This window comes from Pecten maximus, unplaced genomic scaffold, assembly GCF_902652985.1.
Source record: "Pecten maximus unplaced genomic scaffold, xPecMax1.1, whole genome shotgun sequence".
Classification (NCBI taxonomy): domain Eukaryota; kingdom Metazoa; phylum Mollusca; class Bivalvia; order Pectinida; family Pectinidae; genus Pecten; species Pecten maximus.
In genome coordinates, this window is record NW_022982896.1 from 6,882 (window position 1) to 33,522 (window position 26,641).

Below are 26,641 nucleotides of genomic sequence, written 5' to 3' on the forward strand. Positions count from 1 at the left end.
CTTGGGGTCGGGAGGTGATGGCCTAACTAGTTAACCTTTTCTTGTCGGGGAAATTGGTGACAAACCTATTTAAATCCATCAAAATTGTCGAGGGATGGAAAAAACTGGGAAATTTAATTTTATTTGTCGAGGGGGGATGGTTAACTTTTAAATTTCCTTTATCTTTTTTCGAGGGGGGGGGGGGGCTAAAAAGTTAATCCATTATTTGTCGAGGAGGGATGGCTAATTTTAAAACCTATCAATGCCCCGGGAGAATGATTAAACCCCTAGTTAATCCTATCTTTAAGGTCGAGGGGTGGCTGACAATTTAACCCTTTATAAAACCCCTTTGCCCCCGGGAGGAGGATGGCAAAAATATTTAATCCTATCAAAATGTCGAGGGGGTGAGGGCCTTAATTTTTTTAAATTTTAAAATTATATTGCCCGGGGAGGGTGAGGGCAAACTATTAAAATCCCTCAAAAATGCCCGGGTGGTGAGGCTGCTTTTTTAAAAAATCCCCTCTTTAATTTCCGAGGGAGAGGGGGAATGATTTCCCTATTTAACCCTATGTAATGTCGTTTGGGTGAGGGGGGACTATTTTAATTTTTTTTTTGTCGAGGGGGTTGTTTGGAAACCCATTAATCCAAATCATATGCCCGGGAAGGTGATGGTGACTAGTTAATCCTATCAAGGTCGAGGAGTGATGACTAACTATTTAAAATCCTACCCAAAATGTCGGGGGGTATGGTAATTTATTTAAAATTATATTGTCGAGGAGATGAGCAAACCCAGTTAATCCATCATGTGTCGAGGAGGGGGATGGCTAACTATTAAACCCTTTATCATAGTGTCGAGAGATAAATGACAACTAGCCCCCCCCTTATAATAGTGCGGGGGAGATGAGGGCTAATAGTTAATCCTATCAAAAGTGTCGAGGGGGAATTGAGGGCAATAGTTAATCCTATCAAAAGTGTCGAGGAGGGATACTAAAATTTAAATCCTAAATAGTTCGAGGAGATGATGACTAACTATTAATTTCCTTTTCGGTTGTCGAGGTAAAGGGGACTAACTAGTTAACCCCTTTAATTGTCAGGGGGGGGTGATGGCAAACTAGTTAACCTTTATATTGTCGAGGGGGTGAGGGCAACTAGTTAACCCTTTATGTCGAGGGGGGTGAGGGCAAACAAATTTAAACCCTTATCTTGGGTGGGGAAGGTGAGGGCAAACTGTTAAATCCTGTTTATTTGTCGGGGAAAGGTAGGGAAAAACTAGTTAATCCGGGTTTATTGCCGAGGGGATGGCAACTATTTAAATCCGTTATCTTGTCGGGAGGTGATGGAAAAAATTAACCCTGTTATCTTGGTCGGGGAGGGTGATGGAAAACTAGTTAACCCTTTATTTGTCGAGGGGGGGTGGGGCCCCAAACTGTTTAACCCAAACCAAACCAACAAACCCCTGAACCAAAAAAACCAAAAAAAAAAAAACAAAACCCCGTTAAAAAAACCTTTAAAAAAGGGGGAATTTAAAAAAAAAAAAAAAACACCCACCCCCCTTTCCCAAAAAAATCCAACAATTAAAAATCCTGTTATCTTTCGGGGAAAGGTGAGGGCAAACTAGAATTTCCTTATCTTGCAAAGGAGGTAAGGGGACAAACTATTAACCTGTTATCTTGTCGGGGGGTTTGATGGAAAAACCTATTTAAATTCCTTTTTATTTTGTCGAGGGTGGGTTAAATGGCAAACTAGTTAATCCTTTTACCCCGGGGGCGAGGGGGGTGATGGCTAGTGGGTTAACCCGGGGATTTGCCCGAGGAGGGGTTTGGCAAACTATTTAAATCCTGTTATCTTTGTCGAGGAGGTTAAATGGAAAACTATTTAAACCCTTTTAAACTGTCGAGGAGGTGAGGGGTAATTTTTTAATCCTGTTATCTTTCGGGGGGTGTGGCAAACTAGTTAACCCTGTTATCTTTCGAGGGGGTTTGGTGGGGGAACTATTTAATTTTGTTATCTTGTCGGGGAGGGGGAGGGTAACTATTTAAACCCCCTGTTTTTTTTCCCGAGGAGGTGATGGAAAACTATTTTAACCCGGTTACCCTTGTCGGGGGAAGTGAGACTAACTAGTTAATCCTTTTATCTTGTCGAGGGGGTGTGGCAACTATTTAATCATGTTATTTTGTCGAGGAGGTGATGACTAACTATTTAACCCTTTTTATTTGTCGAGGGGGTGATGGCAAACTATTTAATCTTTTTTATTTTGTGGGAAGGGAGGTGAGGGCTAACTAGTTAATCCTATATCTTTGTCAGGGGGGTGGGGCCCAAAATTTTAATCCTGTCATTTTGTCGAGGAGGTGAGGGGCTAACTATTTTAAATAATTTTATCTTTTTTCGGGGGAGGGGAGGGAAACTAGTTAATCCTATTATTTTGTCGGGGAGGTAAATGGCAAATTTTTTTAATTGTTCTTGTCAGGAGGGGAGGCAAACCCCTACATGTTTTTATTGTCGGGGGGGTGAGGGTATAGAGTATTCTTCTTAACGAGGAATGACGTTCATCCTATATTTTGACGAAGGGAAATTTGGTTTAAACCCTTTTCCCTTATCATTTTGACGAGGGGGGTTTGGTTAATCATACATGGTGTTTAAATAGGGTCAAAATTTCTTAATCCAATAACTCATTTTTTTTAAATTTCCACAGAAAAATAAATATTTTAAACTATAAAACCCACATAAAAGCACATTCTTTTAAATTTTTAAATTCTCAAATCTATCGGCCAGGTATAGGTTTTAAGCATTTATCTTTTGGGTTTAAAAAAGGGTTTCCCTTTTTTTTCAAATCACCCCGTCCATTTTGCAACAAACCCTTGAAATTTATATCAAAAAATTTTCAAATTTACAAATGCCCCAACGTTTTTAGTAGAAGGTTATATTGAGGGGTTACCTTTTTCACCAAGGCTAAAAATGACGTAAATTTTTGGGGTTTCCGGGGCCCAAAATAAAATTCTCGTCAAAAATTTTAAATTCCCCCAATGCCCCTTTTTTTTTCGTAGAAATTGCATCATATTCCCCCCCAAAGCATGGTCTATTATTAAAAGACGGGGGGAGTGAGATGTTTTATCATATTTTATTGCCAAAGGGTTGAAGGTTAATCCAATCAATTAAAAGGGGGTTTGGGGTTTCCCCCCTCGACTCATTAAGTTTAAAGGAAAAGAAAATAGATGCCCGTTTTTTCCCCAATATATTTAAAGGGGGCATTAATTTCTTATCATAATTGCGAAAAGGTTTTCCCTTTCCCCAAAAAGAAACACCTGGGTAAAAAAATTGCGTATCTTTTTTTGTTTTTTAACTGTGGGACACTTTGCCGTTGCAGATTAACCCCCCCGCCCGGGGGGAAAACCCCTTTTCGTGAAACTCGACATAAATTTGGGGAATCCACCGGCGAATGCATCAAGGAGTTTGTGGAATGTTTGGGAAGCCTACTTAAATTTAAAAACCCAAGTTTTTCGTTTAAAAAAAAAGAAACCCAAAAAGTACCAAAAAACCCGGATAACGCTAAGAAAAAGAACGAGCGCTGTAGGGATAGGTAAAGGGCGTGGGCCGTTGGGAGATCGCTGCTTTCGTTTTGTAAGAAATTGCCACTTTTGTCCTGTTTAATTTTCTGAAGGGGGTTTTCAAAGGAAAAGCGACAAAAGCTTCAATCGTAGATTTGTCAAAAAAGGGTTTTAGCGATCTAGACATGGCCTCATCTTGGGTCCTAAACGACGCTGCCGTTTTTTTTGGGGTTCCCCTTTTTTATCGGGTTTTTTTTCCCTTATATACGGGGGCCCCTGAAATATTTTCATTTCGGCAAAACAGTGGTATTTTTTTGGCAAAATTAAAGGGGATTTATAAAAAAAACAGATGTTTTTTCTATGTGTTATTTAGCTTTGATAAATAGAAATAGAGCTAAGTACATCTGTTGGGAAAAAATTACTAAAAAATACAAAACCCCGCCCTTAAACATTTCTTCATAAATTTTTATTTAAAAAATATAAAATTTGGGGGAAAATGAAACAAAAATTTAAATTGGGGGAAAGGGGGCCCTTAAATTGGGCCCCCCAAAAATATATCCCCAAAACGTAACTGTTTTAAATTTTAGGGCTTTAAACGGGGGTAGAAAGGGTTACATATAAAATAATTTTGGCGATAAAACCTTTTCCCATGTTTTTTGTGACACCCTTTTTACAAACAAAAAAAAAAAATTTTTTTAAATGCAAAAATTTTAAGTCCCACATTAAAATCAGTTTTTTTTCGCCTTTAAATTTTTTTTTTTCAACCCAGTGGAAAATTTTACATATCAAAAAAGTTTCTTTTGGGTGTTTTCCTCTTATTTTTTCCCTTTGGGTCTGTTTTCCCCATATGAATTTTTTTTTTGTCAATGGGTTTTCTTGTTACTTTTTGAAACGTAAAGGGCACGGGGACACCGTTTTCTTTTTTCAATGATTTCGATCATAAAATTCTCACACTTCAATTCTTTTAATCTTTTTTTTTTTAAAAAAAACCCTTCCCAAAATGGCGTCCCTGTAATTTAAAAATGAAGCCGTTTTATTCTTTTTTAAAATTTTTTAAATATTTTTTTGCCCCGCCAGGGCGACTGCTTTTGGTCTACTAAGTTTTAAAACCCCCCCTTTGTCCCCCGGGCCCCTTGGGTCCCCCTGGGTTTTTTTGTTTTGTCCCCCCGACTTGGTCTTTCAAAAGGGTTTTTGAAAAAACCCTTTGACCCCTGTCCTGATGGGGCCCTTCCCCCCCTGCCCCCTTTCGTTTTTTTTATTTGGGCCCTTCCAAATTTTAAATTTGGGTAATTTTTTTTTTTAAAATTTTTGGTGGCCCCAAAAAATGCAACCCCAGGTCCCCCCCAGATTTTGCCTCTTAAACCCCAGCCGGGGGAAATTTATTGGGTTTTATTATATTATATCATATTATATTGTTGTTATGGCTACCTATTCGGAGAGCAGAAACTGCAGGAAATGAATCACTTTATATCATAACTGATTTGATCTTCAGTTGGTTGGGAGTAGGTTTATACTTAAGATAAAACCATCATTTGACTCTGAATCTTTTTAAACTTTTTTATTTCTCATTCCCTGCATGATCAACAAAAAATTATGGTAATATATAACAAACAATTGTATGCCACATTGTGAAAACAATGACATCTGACATTGTTTAAGTGAATGCTATGTTTACCAATAAAAATGTTATACTTTAAATCAAACATTTCATTTTTCGAAGTTACTTTTCATCTGAACTTTGAATTACATTGCTTTCACTTTTACAGGATTTAGAATGCTCTAAGTAGGTGTTTTGGTACACAGCTCAAATCATTAGTCTATTTTACCAAATAATTGTAGAAAAACCATGGTGATAAAGTTTGGTTTTTGACAAAGACAAGATTATTTTAAAATTATATGCTATCTCATTTCATAGGCAAATTTTGAGAGAAATTTCCTGACATGACACACAAGTTTTTTATTGTGAGTCTGGGTAAAAAATTCATAGCCTCCCTAACTTGTGAAGGTCTATATCAAGTATGGTACAAAAATCTGAATTAAGTTTTACCTCAAAATAGCAGGGTATCATCAAATCTTAAATAATCAATTAATTTGTCCACGTTATGTTATACATAGAATTACCTTGCTGTAAAACCATTAAAATTGAAGAGGATACGGACACAATTTTGATGATAAATCAGTACACATATTAACCTCTATATAAAAATATATCATATTAATAGAGTAAGACTACTATACAAGTTTGAAGCTTGTGTTTATAACAATAATTCAAGTTATCGTTGCCATGGTGACCAATAAACCCCAAGATACCTCTTCAATTCAACATGCTGACCGAAAAGATACCAATCCCATCACTCTGCATAAGGGACCAGGAAATACCTATCTGCATGAGCAGCAGTTACACCAATCATACTGGTCTGACTCGAGTCACACATAATCACATTTCAGTATTTTCCAACATCATCGAGATGGTGAAAAGTTTTCCTTAGCTTTTCCTTTTTCCCTCTGTTGTTGTGTTTTTTCCACGGTTTTTCAATGTTGAGAGTTTGCATACTGCCATATGGAGAAGATGTTTGACTGGACTCAACACTCGACCCAGCTCCCACCTGGGTCAGACCTTCAATCCGCACATAGTTTGGTACATTCCTACTGCCTTTGGAATGAATCTTTGGATCGGCCTGAAATTTTATAAAAGGCAATTAAACTTTTGAAAGTATCATAATCATACTTTTAACCAATCTAATTAAAATATAGACGGTCATTCCCACTATGTTACATGAACATCTAACGACATCATATAAGGGGTCACGTCAGAATGACCTTTTGGATTAACCAATCAAATTACTACTTACAAAATCTTGGAAATGAATTTTGTATGTGTGAAATAGCATGACTAGAGTGGATAGCTTGCATATTCTGTCAATCTGTTTCAAGTCATTTCGTCCAAAGAAGCATATAGCTATATACATGCTGTACCGAAATGGTTAGCTTCAGATGCATGATGTGATGAATGTGTGAGATTGATGACAATCGAAAAATTGACAATTCAACCTCAAAGTGAAATATTGAGATAACAAAGGTCATCCTGACGTGACCCCTTGTGCGATGTCGTTAGATGTTCATAGTGAGATTGACCATCTATATTTTAATTAGATTGACTTTTAACAGAACAAAGATAGCCAGAAGATAAAACAGAAACTGTCAGGGTTTTGTCTTCGAAATCATACAAGAAATAATACGGAAATGATTGATGGTTTGGTACTCGAATCATATCACATTAGTCATGGGACATTCTTTAATCTGGCCCCTCAGAAGTCATCCCGCATTGATATTCAGAATCTTATCTCGGTGGACACTTCCATTAATTGTTAAAGTTACGTCTAAAATGAACAAAATTTTAATTACAGTTAAACAATAAAACAGAAGTAAGATGCCAAATTGAATTATAATTGTGAAGTGAAAAGCAGCTTTCTAAATCAAACTTCAATGGTGTGAATGCTGACAACCTCTAGTCTCTAGCTTACTGTGAATACTGCATGTCGAACGACCAAGGTTTTACCACAGGCTTCTGGTTGGTATTAAGAGAAAAAAATATTAGCCATTACTCCTACTATATCAACAAGGTGTAACACTTGAAGATCTACAAATATAGTTGGTATTGTTTATACAGCTGTCGACCAATCAGGTCTACTTCCGTTCCACAGTCGATGCACCACCGTAGATCATCAAGTGTTAAATAAAACTTGTTGATATAGTAGGAGTAGGGGATTATTTTTCAACTATTAATATTAACCGGAAGCAGACACTTGTGGTTATACAGATGAGGATGACAATTTTTTTTATCTATAGAAAAAAAAAATAATAAGGATGACAAATTTTGTATCTATAGAATTATAACAAGTCCATTTATAAGTTATCTGATATAGGATTGCTGATGCTTGTAAATGACATTTTACTTACCTTGGCAAAAAACTCCCTGTCAAGTCTATTTGGAACTGACATTGGGGTCTGAAAGACAAAACAGAAACAAGGCATTAAAATCTGAGTTAGAGAGAATTCCATCAGTGATGATAAAAAAGTTCTTGAATGTCCTATTCATAATATATCATTGATAAGAGCATTGGAGAAAGTTATGAAGTAGAAGCACGGTTTTAAAAACCAACCAACCGTACAATAAGAATTTTTAATTGTCCTGTGATAGCTGAAATTGTACTTCTCCGGTCAACTAATTATGCACATAGAATAGAAATTATTTTATTAACTTATATCTTAATTAAGAAATATTATCAGAATATTGTTTGTACTTTTAAAACTATGAGCACATTTTAGAAAATCATCAGGTTATGATACAAAATAACAAAAGCTGTAATCATTGCAGATTTTTTTCTGAACTTGGTGATTATCCATTACGTTTCCGTCAAATATCTTCATTAAAATACTGATGACAATATGTATTATAATAGACATATTGATTAGAAGTGCTCAATTAAGTTTTTGTGAATCCATCCATTTGTATTTTTTTCAGCGAGAATTTATGCTTTAAATAAAATGAAAGCATTTACAATCATTCAGTAGGAATTTGTGTTTTGAACATCAGATCCCCTAATTTAAGCCTATATCTCTCACCCAACTTTCACCTATAATTTCACTTTACCGATTAATTATCTATATCAAAATTTATATCAAAGATACTCAACAGGTACTATTTTTTTGTAACTTTTTCGAGATTTCCTTTTTTTTCAACAATGCATTTATTTACAAGACATATACAATATCATTTCCAATGCTCACAATCTCAATTGCTGTGACTTTAAAGTAGGTACAGTAACAGATAAAGGTTATTCATATGTATATATTGTTTAAAAACAAATTTGACAGCTCTTCAACCAGTTTGCCTCTGGCATAACATTTTATTATGCCCCCTCTCCCTCATCAGTAAATGATGAAAGAATAACCTGGCTAAACTGGAACCTGTCCATTTAAGATCCCTGTCTATACTGGCTTTGTAATTTTACCCTCAATAAATTACAATAGTTAATGGTATATGTAACACTCATAAGTTGCTATCTCCAGAGAAAAAGATTTCAAATTTCAAAACCCTTGTATGAGTACAGCTTGTAAGAGTTATCCCCCCTGTGAGCGGTGATACATATTAAATGTAGCCAGGAGGCGTGTTGAGCTGTGACACCAGGCATAGGACAGATGACAAAATAAGTCTGATATAACGGAATTAACAGAAATGTCTTACATTATCAGGGGCTCTTTTCTTCGAGGTAACCGTGGTACGTGTCGGGTGGAAAGTCTCCACATCTACGTCTGGTGGTGGATAACAGTACAACAGCTTTCCCTGTTTACATCAAAACAGATTTTATTAAATATCAAGACTGACATTACAGTATATGAACAGAAATAGGACAGTACATAGGCAAAATGTCTGGAGGTAAATTTTACCTGAAAAAATACTGACCTGAAATTTTTTTCATGTCAAATTCAGGTCAATTTCTTGACATGAATTGACTAATCTGCTCTTTTCAAGTCAATATGACAGACCTGAAAATACTGACTTTAAATTAACCTGAATTGACATGAAGACATTTTGCCTGTGTAATACATCAGATTGGACAGAAAATGCATACAGTATCCCTACATTCTCCCTGTCAATCTACAAAGTCTTACAGTGAAAATAAAATATTTATTACACTGTGGAAAGAAAACACTTTCTGCTGATTAATTAGACGATTCAGTAAAGAATTATTTGTTTGGTCCTGATGTTGAACAGTTTTCTTATTATGATTTAATAATCAAACTAAATTCGTTGTCTAAACATTTTTGGATAAAATGGAAGCATCCCTCCTTTCATTCACAGTTTTGTCTCCCATTTTACCTGTACAAGATTTCCCTGTCACCTGGAAAATCAGAGCAGATTACAATAATTAAGATGTACTAAATTAAATGCTTACATGGACGAAATCCTTGAGGATATATCGTGATGTTCTTGGGCAATCTGGAAGTCCATTCGCTGTCATGTAGCCTCGCATGTCTAAGTGAGATACAATCATATAAGAATTAGAAATTCAGAAATCTCTTTAATAATAAATATTGGTTTAAAATATTTTATTCTGTACTATATATGAACAATGTAAAAATATTTTAATTTGAAGATAGAATTCTGATTCATTCTATTCTTCAATGAAATTAGAAACCTGCACAGCTGATCCTTATACATGTACTAGATATCACACAGGAACTTGGCACTTCCACTGCCCATATATTTAGTATCATATAATTTGCATGGGTGGTGAGTCCCTATGGCAGTAGTATTTTATTGCATTAATGACTGATTTGAACAATTGTAGATAATGACAGCTAGGTATGGCAAGTTATCATATATGAAGAACTTAATGGCTATTCAAATTAGTTTGCTGAAATCAGTGGAAAATTTTCATAAGATCACAATTCGAAGTAACTGGACAACTGAATTATTTGTAGTTCAGATATACTGTAAACCTATATATTTTAGCGGTAATCTTATTTTAGCATTTTTTTGCACTGGACACACTCTGCTACATTATGACTGTGCTAATTGTAGTTCATCTACATTGGTATCTATGGCAATCATTGTTGGAACTCCGAAAATCTAATCTGACTTGGTTTTGCACAAAAAATTGAGTGCATTAAATTAAGTATGTCTACAGTATTCTACCAGCAGGGTCACTTACATCCGTACACATTGAGGAGTTCACCAGCTGTCGGACAACGATTTGGATCCTCTCCTTCAGCTGGTTCAGGCAGGTTGATGGAGTAGGTCTCCTCAAGGATGGATTTTGGGATCAGTTGACAAATCTAATTTTAGTTAAGGTTGTTTTATATGTACATGACGTACCCTTGGTCAAACTGTTCCAACTTCCTACTGATTCTACTTGGAAGACTGGTTCTTTATGTGATAGATGTCTATCTAATTGTAAGCTGGAGGTCCAAAGGGCTCTTAAGACTAGTAGAATTAAAGCATCAGAGAATAAGGACATCTTTTACAAATCACATTTAATTACATAATTATTAGCTGAATTAATGACAATAATGATTTCTTCGTTTTTCTTGTGGCAGGTTTGAGTTATAAATTAATAGAGGTCAAACAGGAGGATAAGCTAATAACTTGACATAAATAATCACTGAATGTTTAAATGAAAGTGCATTGATTTGTAAAAAACTAATTCAAAATAAAACATTATTATTATTAAAGGCATCATGCATATATATATGATACGAGGCTGCACGCAGTGTTGGGTGTTCCAGTAGTACAGGTAAATTCTACCATTTGTCGAGTGCGTTGATGCGTAACGCTTCATGGTACCTTGACTTTCCTCAAATTTCATTGAATATCCTCAATTCATATTTAATTTCCTCCATTACAGTGAATATACTCGTGCGACATTTAAAACGCTCACTTACATTGAAAAATCCAAACTGGCACGAGGAAATTCAATCTTTTGGGGTTGGTTCATTAAAAAGAAACTTTTTTTTTTCAAAATTTTAACATAACCAACAATATTATCTTTTTAACTATAAAAGTCACTAATTCAGAATTCAAATAATTATAACTAAACATTGATAATCTTGGCATTATGAAATATCTATGAAAATTACACCAGTAATGATACACAAGCCAACATTTTCAAGGATACAAGAGATGTTGGAGGCACATGGTCCCGCATCTGATCAATCGGAAGGATCCCGTTGATTACCAGCTCAGCCTTCGTGGAGACAAAGGAGGGGAAGACAAGTCCTGGGCAGTCACACAGCATTAGGTCTGATTCCACATACAGGGTCTGTAATCATGGCAACCGTACTAACATGATAAAATATCCACATCATCCCAAGATTACTGACATAAACAATCTAATAAGTTCCTTAAGGTGCGGTGAAACATCAGATCTTATAGAGTCAAGGAAGAAACTATTCTTTATAAAACTGAATTAAGATATTTCTGTATACAGATACCCTTATGCTGATATATAGGTTACAGAATTAAGTTATATATTATATATATATATCACATGCCTTTCACCAACGATATAAATCACACAAGAGGCACAATTGACCTGTATTGTTAACACCTGTTTTACAGCTGATGAATTATATATTAAACAGAAGACTTTGTTGGGAGACCAGTAAGTGTCCCACTGGTGTATATGTATATAATGAAGTAGGAATACATGTGTACTCTCAAACCCTGACCTGATACTGGTGTATATAATGAAGTAGGAATATACTCTCAAACCCTGACCTGATACTGGTGTATATAATGAAGTAGGAATATACTCTCAAACCCTGACCTGTTACTGGTGTATATAATGACGTAGGAATATACTCTCAAACCCTGACCTGATACTGGTGTATATAATGAAGTAGGAATATACTCTCAAACCTTGACTTGATACTGGTGTATATATAATGAAGCAGGAATATACTCTCAAACCCTGACCTGATACTGGTGTATATAATGAAGTAGGAATATACTCTCAAACCCTGACCTGATACTGGTGTATATAATGACGTAGGAATATACTCTCAAACCCTGACCTGATACTGGTGTATATAATGAAGCAGGAATATACTCTCAAACCCTGACCTGAAAATGTTTAGTCCGTCCTGGAGTAGCTGACACGGGAACCTTCTTCGTCCTCAGGATAGCATTGATACTAGAACTCTTGCCAACATTTGGATAACCAACCTAGGAATAGATATAATTATCAAAGATGAATTTCAAATCAAAATATTCCTGGACATTAAAACCCCAATCAAATATGTATTATCAAGTGTTACAGAATTTAATATGGATTTGTTACAATGATCACTTACTAGTATTGTTCTTATTCAACACTGATCTCTTTAATATTAAAGATATGAAATATGAAAAATTCGTAACAACTTTCTGAACAATATTTTTGAGTTGTATTAAGATACAGAGAGCATTAATTGATCTCTACTTTTACCAAGACAGTTTGAGTTAGATTCCCTGATCAGATGGGAAAATATATAGGTTAGGTGTCAGATCAAGATGATTGACGGTTTTGGGATATAGAACATCTGTCAGATAGTCTGGGTTTTCTCCAGGTATTCCAGTTTTCTCTAAAACTAGCTTAGGAGACCTGTAATGGTTCCTTTTAGGACAACAAGAATGGCTTTTTTCATGAAAGGATTTTCGTTACACAACCAATGAATGTTTATGAGTGATATTTTGATGACTAGTAGTAGTACGTATACGGTATGTATATGGTCGACTTCAGACAAACCATACTTTCAACCTGAAGAAAATGTTTAGAAAAAAAATAAATAATTAAAAAATGACTATGTTGAAAATAAAAATTGTTTTAATACAAGTTTTCAAATTTAGTAAATCATGTTTTCAATTTTAACATTATATTTATAAGACTGGGTCAATTTTAGAAGTTTTTGTTCAGATCGTATGGATGATATTCTATGAACAATAACTCCAGTTAAAGTAATTATGTATAAATGTTACCACTTAAAGAAACAGAGAGAACAAAGTATTTACCATTCCAATAGTTGTCTGTCCTTCCTGGCACTTTTTTCCTGTATGGAGAGATCTAAATACTTCAAGTAACTCTAACCCATTCAGAATTTTCCCTCCGCCTTCTGAGAAGTCTGAGGATTCATCGTTTTCCCCACCACAGTCATCACATTCACCACCTACGGCACCCGCTTGTGTATCGTCAGTTAAACTGGCATCACTGTCCATGAGAACTGTCGTACTGTCCTCGGAATTTCCTTGTGATTGGGTGATCTCACTGTCCGTAGTTACTGTATCCATGTCCTTTTCTGTATCAATAAATGTACCTTCCTTTTCTGTACCACTAACAACACGATCAGTCTGCAGTCTTTCTGTAACTTCGTTTGACACTTGGTTCGTTTCACTTTGAAAACTTTCGCTGTTATCGTCCATCTCATCATCATCTTCACTATCCTCCTCCTCCTCCTCCTCCTCTTCCTCTTCTAACTGATCCATGTCCTTCTGTTCTTCATTTTCTTTCTCCTGAAAATACAAACACGTCTGGTTATAATAAACTTTAACAATGTGTTTTCTACAACTGAAATGACAGCAAAACATTGGGATTTCTTTGATAGTATTAACATTTATTTTTTTTTTCAATTCCAATTTTAACTTTGAGTTTTTTTCTATAACTGTCACAGGTATGTATACTGAAAAGTGATTTAAAAATGTACACACATTTTTGTATAAGTGTCTTCAAGTGTTAACCAGCAGAAAAATGATCAAATTAATTATCAAGTTGCAGCTCTACAAAGAATTTGTCCTGAAATTATAAACATTACAAAATGATATTTTTCACTTTTTTTAACATAATTCTAATTGCCTAAAATAATCAAACCAGAAAAGTTAATTGACACAGAATTTCCAAAAACAGATCCTGAATTACTTCCCCTTGGTGCATTGTCAAACAATGTCTAATATCATGCACACAATTACAACAGCAACAAGCAAAGTCTGTAAAACTTTGACAGTGATTATATTATTTTTAATTAATTACTGAATGTATTTTTAATGTACAGGGTTACAATTTGAATTTTATAGTATTTAAAAGGTATTTAAATTTTTTTTCATGATTTTGTCTCATTAAAGAGAACATTTACTTGCAATCACTGAATATGTTTTAATTTCAGTAAATATGAAACAAGAGAAAAAATTATGTGTTTTAATTTCAGTAAATATGAAACAAGAGAAATCAAAGTACTGGAAGTACTGTAAACGAACATTATTGTTTAATGCAAAATCAGTAATCTTCTTAGTTTTAAGTTGATAAATTTACTGATATCGGTTTAGGAATTAATTGCAAATAATTTGAAATGTTTGCATCTGTTCTGATTTGATTATACACATGCATGTTTCTGTAAGGTCCTAATTGAAATTGGAAGTTTGTTGATCTATCTTGGATCGATGAAAATAAAATATGTCTTCTTTCTTTCGGGAAGGCATCATCAGTTATAATACAGCCAGGACTCTGTGACCTTATTGATGCCAACTTCTAATATGCACTAAATTTAGGCTAGTTCCATCGTTAGTTTGGCACACATAGTTGTATTTCAACTAAATATGATGAAACACACATAAAGAATTACTGAAAACCAAAACCAGAGCTGCTAATCAAGGCCCGAATTAGGAATGTATCCTATTGAAACTGTACTCAAGCATTTATGGTACTTCAAAACAAAAAAACCTGACTCCTTTTGTTCAGGAATCATTTGATGTTAATAAATCTGTATATGAGAAGATAAACTTCTGTTATAATTACAGTATTGTAAACAATGTGATAAAGAATAACCACCAGATAAAGACTATCTTCATGGAATAATTCAGCAAACAGGAAAAGAAAACTTCAAGATTCATTTTCAACTTCAAACCTGATCACAAAGATTACAGTCCATTCGATGGGACGACACATTCCCTATTTATTGTCCTTTTCCAATGTTGATCATCCAATCATACTGAACCACACAATTCAGCAATGTAATTGCACAAATCACAACTATGTGGTGAGAACATTTTTGGGGGTGTTATAAGATTCCATGATTCCATAACTGTATGCAAATTGTGAAGCATTCCATATCTATAACTATATATATATATATATACACTACGTGTATATATTTACACATATCAAAATTGGAATGACACAGGAGATTTGCAAGTTTAAGTTCACCATCAGTCATGGGAGGTTTATGTAAAATGTTTTATTTACCGGGGTAATTAGTAATTTTGAGAATATATTTATGAAGCTCTATTCTGTACATTCTACCAGTGCTTAGAGAATGGACACAATTTTATGTTCTCCAATGTCAAAATTAATCATATGTAAAATATTAGGGGTTTATTCGCCATTCTAGGCCTGATTGCTGTCATAGTAAAATTATCAAAATGGACTTGAAATCAATATTTTTAAGAGAATGATCTATGACTTGAATATTTCATAAAAATAATGTAATACATCGTTTATTCACTTCATTCAGATCTTCAGACACCACATAATTTGTGAAGTCATATATAGAAATATATGAACCATTTTGTTATTAATTTATAGTTCACACAAGTAAGCACTAGATGTAAGCAGTAAGTATATGTACCGCTATCTACTGGCATGACTTTGAGTACAGTAAACTACACTCGCTTTGTGGATATTGACAGGATAACATATATTTACATACTAATTCAATTTTAGAATTGTAACTGAAATCTTGTAACAGCATGGCACAAATAGTCATCTGAACATGTGTTGTATATTGAAAAATTATTTAGGTAAATATTAACTCATTTGCTTGACTTCAATTTTCAATTTATCAATTCATTGATTACTGTGTTTGAAGTATGGTGTAGCGAGAATTTCAAGTCTTGATCATGACTTGATGAACGTTCTAAATTAACAAATTATCAAAATGAATTTGTTTGAAAAATAACACAAGTTCCACAGCAATATTATATAGAGAATCGATCACACTATTTCAGAAGCTATGAAACTACAAATAACAATTAATGGCTGAATGTCAAATTAAGTGAATATCACAAGTCTTTTTGCATTTGTTTTTAGATAATCCGGATTTCCGTTTTCCGTCTTTGAAAAAAAATTACGTAGGCGTATTGCATAGTAAACGTAGCCATGTGTACATGTACATATGTAACAGCTGATTTCAATCAGATTGACAGTAGTTCGTTACAATCGAAAATTTGATCGTGAATTCGGTATTTTGCAAATTCTTTCAAAATACTTCCAGGTAAGGAAAACAATGCATATGGTCTCTATACACACACCAAAGATTTATAGATCCTATATTGGGTCCATTCTCTCGTAAAAATCCACTATCGGCCATTTCGGTAATTCAACTTTAACGACAATCGGGCCGCGATTCGCAAATGAAAAATTAATTTAAAATTCGTAAACCTCTAATATTTTACATATGATACAATTAGGCATTGAAAAACATATATGTGGGTCAATTCCCTGAAAATAATGCCAATTTATATTATAATTAGGCCTAAGCCCCATTTTTCTTCGTTTCGGTATTTCCCAGTCTGCTTCACCTGTGGTCCGTTTCAGTAAATATTCTCGACTTTGCCGAAATAAAAACAAGCTATATAATTGTTCATTTTAAACATGACAACTGCCGACCACACGTATCTAAAAGTGTTATTGTTGATATCATCTGAATATTGCCGTAGTTATATGTCACTTCGATTGTAAACCCATTGCCAAAGTCATGGAAGAATCGACCAATCAAATTGGTTTAACGTTTGATTTCCGTAATCTTGCAGTTACCTCCCTTACAACAGTAAATACGTTCTAAGTATCGCCTACAACAACCAATCCCGTGCACATGGCAACAAGATATTATCATTTGCATTTGATTTATTGGTCGTTTTCGTCAAAGGAAAATGGAATATGGAAATCGATGACAATGTTAACGCTATGACCAGTCAGCCTGACCACAAATGCCACCTAGTATCTACCTTTCTCGCAAACATGTACTGTACAGTAACCTATAGTATGATACAATGTATCGTCTCGTATGCCGTTATTGATATATTTCTTTCTCTAAATTATAGAAATACTCATCTAGTTGATAATGATGTAACATTCTAGAATATATATAATACACATTTAAGTAAATCGCGGACATATTTGCAGACTGATGCTATAATGTCAGCCGTTTTGGAGTGAACACGGAAGAGCAAAACTTTCTAAACATCCGGAGACGAATGCGCCTGCGCAATATTTGTTTACATAAATATATTGACCTGGAGTTATTCGCAAAGTTCAGGTTCATTTAGTCTTCGCATTTCGCTAGCGTTATGCATTTCTCAAATCGTATGCATCTTGAAAACATCTACTGAATACATTTCAACATTTTCGGTAAAACTACTACATAAAACGAAGATGTTTTTGCAAGTAAATTATTTGAAGCGTAAGGCCATTGGGGCAGCCATATTTCATTGAAACAGACAGTAGATGGCGTATTGGTGAATGTGGCTACCAAATATGGTCATATTTCTCAGTCCAGTTCTTGATGGCAATAACCGAACATTAATGTTCGTTTAAAAATTATGAATACAAAGTTTGATACGATGTGTACTAACCTCATTTTGACGTGCAGTCTCCTCCAGTGCCGACCAAAATGCCACTTGCACTCCTCTCTCTTTAAAATATGTGTACCATACATTTCTGAAAATTAAATAATTGACTGATTTATAATATTAGGAATGGATTAATATTCCAAGAAATTTTAGAACTGATACAAAGATTTCCATGTCAAGATATATTAACTGGAGTAAAAAAAATATTTATATGATCCGCCAAATCGGTGAAAATGATTGCACAATCGTGGGTCTAGTACTAGTGTTAATGATGAAAACTATCATTATGTCTCGCTCAAATGAAAATATTTTATTTTTAGTTGGTTCTGAAATCTCAAACCTGTGTCATCATTAAGTACTGTTGCACAGTCAATGGGACTTGGTAGTTGTCATTTTTTGTAAATTAAAAGACGACAGGAAACATTTTAACAATACACAAAAGACCCACTTATTGTTTCAAAAACAATTTTGTGAAAAACTTTAAAAATTGACAACAACTGCAAGTGAATTTCCCAATGAAATTACAGTCATCCTAATATTGCTGAAAAAAATATATTCATGTGACTTGGATGTTTAAGAAGGTTCGTGTTTTTATTATAGGTATACATAGATTTTAATTATTTAAGTAACTTAGCTGACCTTTGTATTGGTGTTAGGTAGTCTGCCTTGTTGATCAGAATCAAACTAATCTTTGTTGGATCTACCTCCTTGACATAAGCGTCCAGATCCTCACAGCGAAACAACAACGGGTTTCTGGCATCGACGATCTGAACCACTACATCACTGAAATGGACAGAAAACATATGTAATATATATATATATAGAGGATCTCAAGTGTAGATTCCATTTCATATGAGATTTTATGAAACAAATCTTGAAGTTGCCATGTAAACAAATTTAAAATACTTTTTATTGTATTACTCAGAAAACTTATATTTTGACAGGTTTTAAAGAGCCGGAAAAAATTCGGAGGACTTAATCATGCAGAGATACCCTTTTTGTTGTGTGACTCACAATTCATGACACCGCGTCATTGTCTATACTATGACGTCACAATCCCCATGTATTTCAGACTGGTTAAGCCTATGAAAAATACTCTGTCCAAGGTATATTACACTATATATAGCGAGTGACACATGCAAAAAAATTACACGGGCGAATTCACTGGATAACTTACAGGTTACGTGATAAATATCAGTTCATAATGCTACCTCTGTAGGCAACAGTCAATTAACTACTAATTGTTAAGTACAAAATTTGATGTTAGTACATTATATTGTATCCTATGTTTAAAAAAAATGTAATCTTTATTTACTTTACAACAATTGCAAAACAAGTTATATAAACTTATATTAATCATCCTTGTTGGCCTGGATTGGAGCCTGCGAGGGGTCTTACTGTGGGAGGAAACCGGAGTACCCGGGGAAAACCCACGTGGTCGGGGCAGGTGACCCCATACCTTTTCACATCGGATTGGGGAATCGAACCCTAACCGCTGTGGTGAAAGGCAAGTGTTTTACCACTGTGCCATCCAACCAATAGTGTGAATACATAAAGGAATTGTTGCTTAAATAAAATACCCATACTGTAATTCACAATGTTAAATAAATACAGTCACAGTTGTGTCCTACATGGATGATTTTTAGTCAACTTACCTTACCACACCAAATAGGGACTTGGCACAAATTCCCAAACCCAAAATATATATATTTACATTAGTATAGACACATATACTAGGGACTCTGAGTTTACAACAAGTCCCTGTGCTGTATCTCAGATATTGTGATTTGTATGAGACAATTCAGTTTTATACCATTTCAGACACAACATGTTAATGTACATGTACAGCTTGTATATATAATATTCAATGTATATTAAAGACTTTCAATTAAAAGACTTATTCATTTATATAAAAAATCATTAACTAGTATAGACTTATTTTTACCTATTTCATACCTTTTTAATACCTTTTTAATGCCTTAATACCTATTTAATACCTTTTCTCTGTATGAATTTTGAAGGAGTTATTTTCAAACAGACTAAAAAACTTGTTAAAAAGTCAAATGAAAACTTGCATGAGGTTTCCTTCTATGCGATACCAGGCATGTATCAAAATATCACTTATTACCTTCTTTCGATAACTCGCCAAAGCTGACGCCAGAAGTCAAGATTTTTTTCATACGGTGTCAATTCAATACCCTCTACTTCTTGTAGTCTGAAAATCACAAATAAACATCAATCAACTACTGGTATGGGTATACTTTCATTTGAAAGGGGTTTTTTCAACATTTTCAGATGATGAAGATATAATCTAAATCACTTATAAGTTTACCTATCTTATATTTCAATGGAATAATTCAATTCAAGTTCAAAATGAAAGAAGAAAATTGTTTCTTTTCTGAAATCAAATTTGGTGTCGGTGATATATCGGGTCTTTGGATATATCCAAACTTTATACACAAATACAAAATGGCTGGCATATGAGAATTGGAATGAATTTAAAAACTACCTCAAAGTACTTCACTATCAGTTTTTAAAGGGAATGAAAAAATGTATTTATAACTTTCGGTATTAAAATGGAAAAATTGCAACGTATTTTTAATAACATCACAACAATAATCCACACAAGATGCACAATTAAGTCATATCTAAAGATTCTGACACAGATACTCACTATATACATAATATGATGTAAACTTATCACTTACGGCCAATGAGCTAAACACAATTGAAAAGCATTTTTTTCGGTTGATATTTTTAATTTGTATACATTTAGTAAGAACTGTTAAGTCAGAATACCAAACTAAAATGATTACTTACTTTGCTAACGTCCTCCTCCATTCCAAGAATGAGTCTTTCTCTTGGCGATCTAGTTCCTCTGGTGTTGTGGTACTGGTCCAGGCAGGTCTGAAAACAGAAAATCAAAATACTGAACAAATAATGTTAAATGAAGTTTTTTTATCGATTATTCAGTTGACTCAAATTTCAATGAGTATGCAGTAGGGCAGTGCAAGAAATGTTGAATGTAAGCTTAGCTTGTTGGAACCACAATGGCACCTCTAGCTGTGTAAATGCTTCCCTGGGAATTGTTAAAAACAATCATGGTTTGCTTAATGCTAAATAACCATGCATAATAAATAAATAATTTGTGAACCACTTTAAATCAGCTATATTGCTGTAATATAGAATATAGTGGAATACCAGTATATTAGCAACTTCAAATTACTCTCAAGTAATTATTATTATCATTAATTTGCGGGGAAAAGTATCTTTTCCTTGATCTGCCACATTTTATACTCTATTTCAACACACTTTACAAGGCAAATCAACAGCTGACTATTAAATACCTCACATTAATAATTTTAAATAAGATCATTCCTCTGACAAAAAGTACATTTTCTGATGCCAAAAAAAAAGATCAAGATAAATCAGCTGATTGATGGACAGAAGTTAGTTAGACATTTTCATCTCAAAATTTGTTTTAATGTTAAATCTTAGTAAAATCAAAATCATTACAATCATCAATTTCAAGTTTATTATACATGAAATATAAATTTTCAAGAAAAATTCAAATCTACTTAAAATCTTAATATGATTTTCACCACAGCCAGACATGTTTTGGTTGAAATGAGATAGATGTTATCACAGTGCAAACTATATGAAAATTCTAATTTAATTTTCATTTCCTGACAATGTCATATATTAACTGTTTACCTTCTTGGAATTTTGAGTACATTTCTATGCTTATTCTGCAATTCTTCAACCTCTATTTTCTGCTCAGTCGTCAACAGTCCTGAATGTTTGTTTTTATCTACAAATGTTATGTTCAGCTTCTCTGAAATAAAAAAAATAATCAATGTCACATGAATACTGTGTATATCTACACGGCATGCTAAGGTTTGAATAACAGTACATAGCATCATCTATTTGGCTTCACGAACAATGCTTTTAAATTATTTTTATTTTATTTTTTTGTATCAAGTTGACCAACACATGTATCAATACACATTTCCATGTCTACTGGACACTGCATGCATGTCTAGGAAGACCAGAAGTCAGCCATGTTTAATACTACCTACTTGCATATTTTCACATAAAAGGAAAAGAAAACATATGCAAATAAGTGCATTATTTAACACATGACATAGACACATTTTTAGGTATAATTAAAGATAATTTTAGAATTATTACAAAAAAGAAAATATTTTTGAAACAAAAAATTAGACCAACATTGGAAATTAACCATATTGTTACATACAAAGCTGTTTGAAATGTATGCAGAACATTTCAATGACTAGTCATTTCACATATATGTGTAGTAAGGAGACTTCTAAAACACAATTAAAAACATTATATTGTAGATATATCCATGTCCGCCATGCAATTTAAGCCACACAGAATGAAATCAATTATGAGTAGTACCAATAGGAAAAATACTCTGGTTTACTGACTCTATATATATATAAATCTTTGGTATTGTATTCTTTAACATCCTACCAACACCTGTGGTCATTTAAGGATGGCCTCCCCTATGCAAGATACATGTGTGTAGTGTATGTGTGTGTGTTTTTGGAAACTGTGATATATGTTTGTGCTTGTCTCCTTGTAAAAAGTGTGGAACTGATACCAACTTTAAAGTGTAAACTCACTGAAGCTATGGAGGCTAAATAAGGGTAATATCAGCTGTAGCACATATTATACATAGAAAATGGTTTTGTTAAGATTTATAAATTGAAAAATAAATAATGACCTGCAGTGAACTCTGTTCCTGCTAGTTCTGCTGTACTAAGGAAATCATCAAGGTTACTCTGTTCTGTGACAGACTGGAGGTTAAGACGTCCCCAGTCATACCCATCTTGCAGTTCACTGGTATGGAGCTAGAAAAGTAAAACGATTATGCAAATGTTAGGAAATGCAACAAGTAATAAATTGTAATGTGATTCAGAATGTTTATTTACATTTTTTGTATACTGAACTCTGCCTACAGACACTGTCACTTTTTAACAGCTAGGAATGTTAACATAAAATACCAACACATCTGTAGTCTGAACCTCAGACTATGAACTCTAAACGAGTTTGGTTTGTCACAGTTTCCTTTGATTCTTACATCCACCTATATTGATGGCAAATCTGAAGGCTGTATATATGGAACTTTGCATTTGGAAACCGATCCCACCCAGTGTTCGTATTCCTCTTTTGTTTTCTTTAATAATTTTTTTGATACGTCACAGCAGAGACATATATACAGAGAGATTGGCAGCTCTCTATTTGCCCTTGTGTTTACATAGTGGCCCCTGACCTTCCCACAATCCTTTGCGGTCGCTCGGTTCAGTCCTCACTAGGCGCCATATTGGAGAAAACTTGAAAACCAGACACATAATTATCGATAATTTCTATTTGAAATCATCACCAAGATCCAATTATATGCGTTAATTTTATTAATAAGTGCAGAAGTGTCATCAATATGACATATATCACAATTTGCTGTCCAAGTGTTTGTATTTTGAGTATGAAAGTCATGCAAGCACAACGCAGGAAAGATCGGCGGGAATCTCCAATTTTCGAAAAGTCCCTATATGGGGTTTTCGAGAATACGGATAAATGACAACAATGCGCATGATAATCAAGACCACATTCCATAAGTATGATTGTTTTTGGTTAATGTGGTAACTTTTGTAGTGGCCTAGATAAAACAATGTGCTTTTTGTGTGCGTTTGAAATTGACGATGTTTTGGTCGGACGTAATGGCTGCTTAATTACAAACTTGGACATGTCGAATAGGACCCAATGGATTTTCGAAAATACGGATAAATGACAACAATGCATGTGCATGATCAATAAGACTATATCCCATAAGTTTGATAGTTTTTGGTTAATGTGGTAACTTTTGTAGTGGCCAAAATAAAACGATGTGCTTTTTGTGTGTATTTAAAATGACGATGTTTTGGCCTGACGTAATGGCGGATTAACCAGAACATGTCGAATAAGTTCCAATACATTGATACACACATGCGGAAAGCCCAATTTACCTGCGCTCGCTTGGTTTGATAGGAGACAGGACGCTCTCGATAAGGGATATGCTTGAGTGGTCATGAATAAAGGGAGCCACTACGTGTACGGGGAAATAGCGATGTTACTTATCTCTCTGTATATGTCTCTGGTCACAGTGTGATCAAACAGCAATAGCTACATTTTTGTCACAATATAATGTGAATATATACTTAGTATATACTGGTCATGATCAGGTACCAGATTGCAACACAGTTCTTTAATTTGTTAATTGATTATAACCTTTGTGTCTCAGTTAATTGTTCTAAAAATAGGATTTCATGACCTAATTTTTACTCTACTTAATAAAGTCTACAGACCCCAGTATAGAAGTCTCTAGGTACTTGAAAGGACATCAATATGCCTGTTTATGACTGTAATAGGAAAGGAAAAATACAATGACTCGACGGGACTTGGTCCCTTGACTTCTGAACTCCAAATGGATGCTCTAACGACTTGCGATATATTTGGCCACCAACTACTGTCCCAGAAACTGAAGCAGTGTAGATATAGATTAATTTGTTCTACCTGGTCACCAGTCATGATCAGCCAAGTCTAGTTTCACAGCATGCTCTAATTAATCATGAGCATGTATATATATACAAATATAAATGCTCCGACTCATAGATATACAAATAGATAAATATGGGCCTCTCTGTCATTTGATCAAGACAGCAATAGGACAGTATCCCTATAGACCTATTCCAAATATGTTTAAATGTGTTATTGGGGTTATCGACATTTAAAAAAAAACCAGTTTTTTATACATCGATAACACCAATTTTTATAAGGTTTCAGATTTGTAACTGAGTATATTTTTGTGTATTTGAGTAAAAAGTCAAGCTGTTAATATAGTTAACTACTTAACTGATGTCATATGTTACTCAAAATCACGAAATCGAGCCGCTGTGTTTCACTTTGGCACACGTAGTGATAACTGGTATAGTTTGCAATTAATCAAGATGTTATTTATAACATGGTTTACATAGTAGTGCTACATGTATATATCAGTGAAAAGTAAGTACGAAGTAGCATGCACTTATTCATGTATAGGGACACACGTAATCTTACAAAGTTTTCTCCCCTTGGTGCAGCTTTTCGTTTTCCAAATCTATCACTGATCAGTTTCTTTCCCAGATTCCCTGCTTGTTTCTTCTTCCCCATTTCGTTGATGTTCTGTGTGTCTGTATCACGATTTACATCTTCAACAAAAAAGTCAACACGTGAATTTCACAATATTTTGTGTAGTAAACGTTAAGCACACGCTTGACTCCCTGACACGTAAAATTAAAACGCTCAACCGACCATGAATTTTCTTGCTTATAACAAACGTCGAATCGGATTATTTTCCGGACGGATCAATTTCTGACACTGCAGAAATCTGGTATTTTGGAGCATGGTCAATGCTGTAATATGACAACCCAATTTAAATATATAGTGAAAAATAGAGTGAAAGTAAACTATTATAACGTCTTTATTAGAAAATGTATTTATATCGATAAAACATCATTGAGAAGAAGAGAAATCAAGCTTTCTTAATGTATAACTTTATCTAATTTTGGATAAAAAAATAAATCTGCAGCGGCTTAAGGAAACTGTTTATATTGAGCATAACTAGTATATAGAGCCAGAGTGTAGTTATACCTCCACGTGGGTATTTTTGGCTAAATCCAAAGTAAATGGCGTGTGCAAAAGTATTGTTTGTATTGCATATAAGCCAGTACTGTAACTTTAAAAAAAAGTACAATTGTATGTCGCTTTACAAGTGCGTGTTAACCCACTAAATGTGTATGTTGTATATACAGATATTTATATACATTACTGTCAACAGTAATCTTACATTTTTATGTCAATGACTTGTTTTACTATATTCAGCAGGGCCAGTAGGGGACATGTATTTTTTAGCAATACCTGTAAAAAGTATGCTTATTATACAATACTAAAGGTCATTCAAATTTCAGGAAAGTGATGCCTGCCTCGGAGCTCAAAGATCTAGTTGATTTACGTGGCGGTATCTCAATGAGGAGCATATTAAAACAAAAACGGAAAATAACAAAACAAAACAAAAAGGGATGAGGGGATCACAGCTCTGAAATACACATGATTTCCACATGGTTAAAGTCTTTGATTTGTTTACACTTGCTGAACACATCACTCGTGTTTTTTTTGTTTTTTTTTTGTTTTTTTTATTGCAACATATATATTTTTTTTTTTAATTTTTAATTTTTAAGACATTTTTAATACATAAATACATGAATAATCACACACACATACATACATCGATTGTTTTTCACACTATCATTTTCACCATCATCACAAACTGTCTTTCATCATCATCATCATCAAGCTCTCATCATCATTATCATCATCTCTTCATAATATTATCATATCATCATTACATTATCAAACTAATCATAACCATTATCTTATCGTCAAACTAATCTTCATAGCATCATCATCATCATCACAATCAACATTATAATCATAATATCATAATCATCTCATTATCATAGTATCTTCATCAGCATCATATTCTCATCATCATACTAATCATCACAATCTTATCATCATAATCTTTTCATAATATCATCATCATTTTCATCATCATCATGGTCATCATCATTCAAATCATCATAATTATCATCATTGTAATCATCATCATGCAATCATCATCATCATGGTCATCATCATTCAAATCATCATAATTATCATCATAGTAATCATCATCATGCAATCATCAAAATCTCATCATAATCTCATCATTTTTTCATCATCATCGTCTTCAACAAAACATCACAATCATCATCACATTATCAAACTAATCATCATAGTATCTTCATCATCGTCCATGAACCATCATCATCATCATCATCATCATCATCATCATCATCAATAATCACAATCATCA

General features: G+C 33.9%; 1 protein-coding gene across 1 annotated transcript; it reads right to left on the reverse strand.

Annotated features, from left to right (window-relative positions):
• Positions 1-5,069: 5,069 nt before the first annotated feature.
• On the reverse strand, positions 5,070-24,993 carry LOC117321103 (large subunit GTPase 1 homolog). Its single transcript, XM_033875573.1, has 15 exons — positions 24,805-24,993; positions 22,436-22,562; positions 21,400-21,520; positions 20,506-20,592; positions 19,814-19,900; positions 18,325-18,468; positions 17,689-17,773; positions 13,081-13,578; positions 12,154-12,255; positions 11,207-11,350; positions 10,244-10,367; positions 9,485-9,564; positions 8,773-8,871; positions 7,485-7,532; positions 5,070-6,202 (listed from the first exon to the last, which is right to left on the reverse strand). Exons 1-15 carry the CDS (start codon positions 24,895-24,897, stop codon positions 5,969-5,971), a joined length of 2,073 nt encoding a protein of 690 aa, XP_033731464.1. The 5' UTR covers positions 24,898-24,993; the 3' UTR covers positions 5,070-5,968.
• Positions 24,994-26,641: the final 1,648 nt, after the last annotated feature.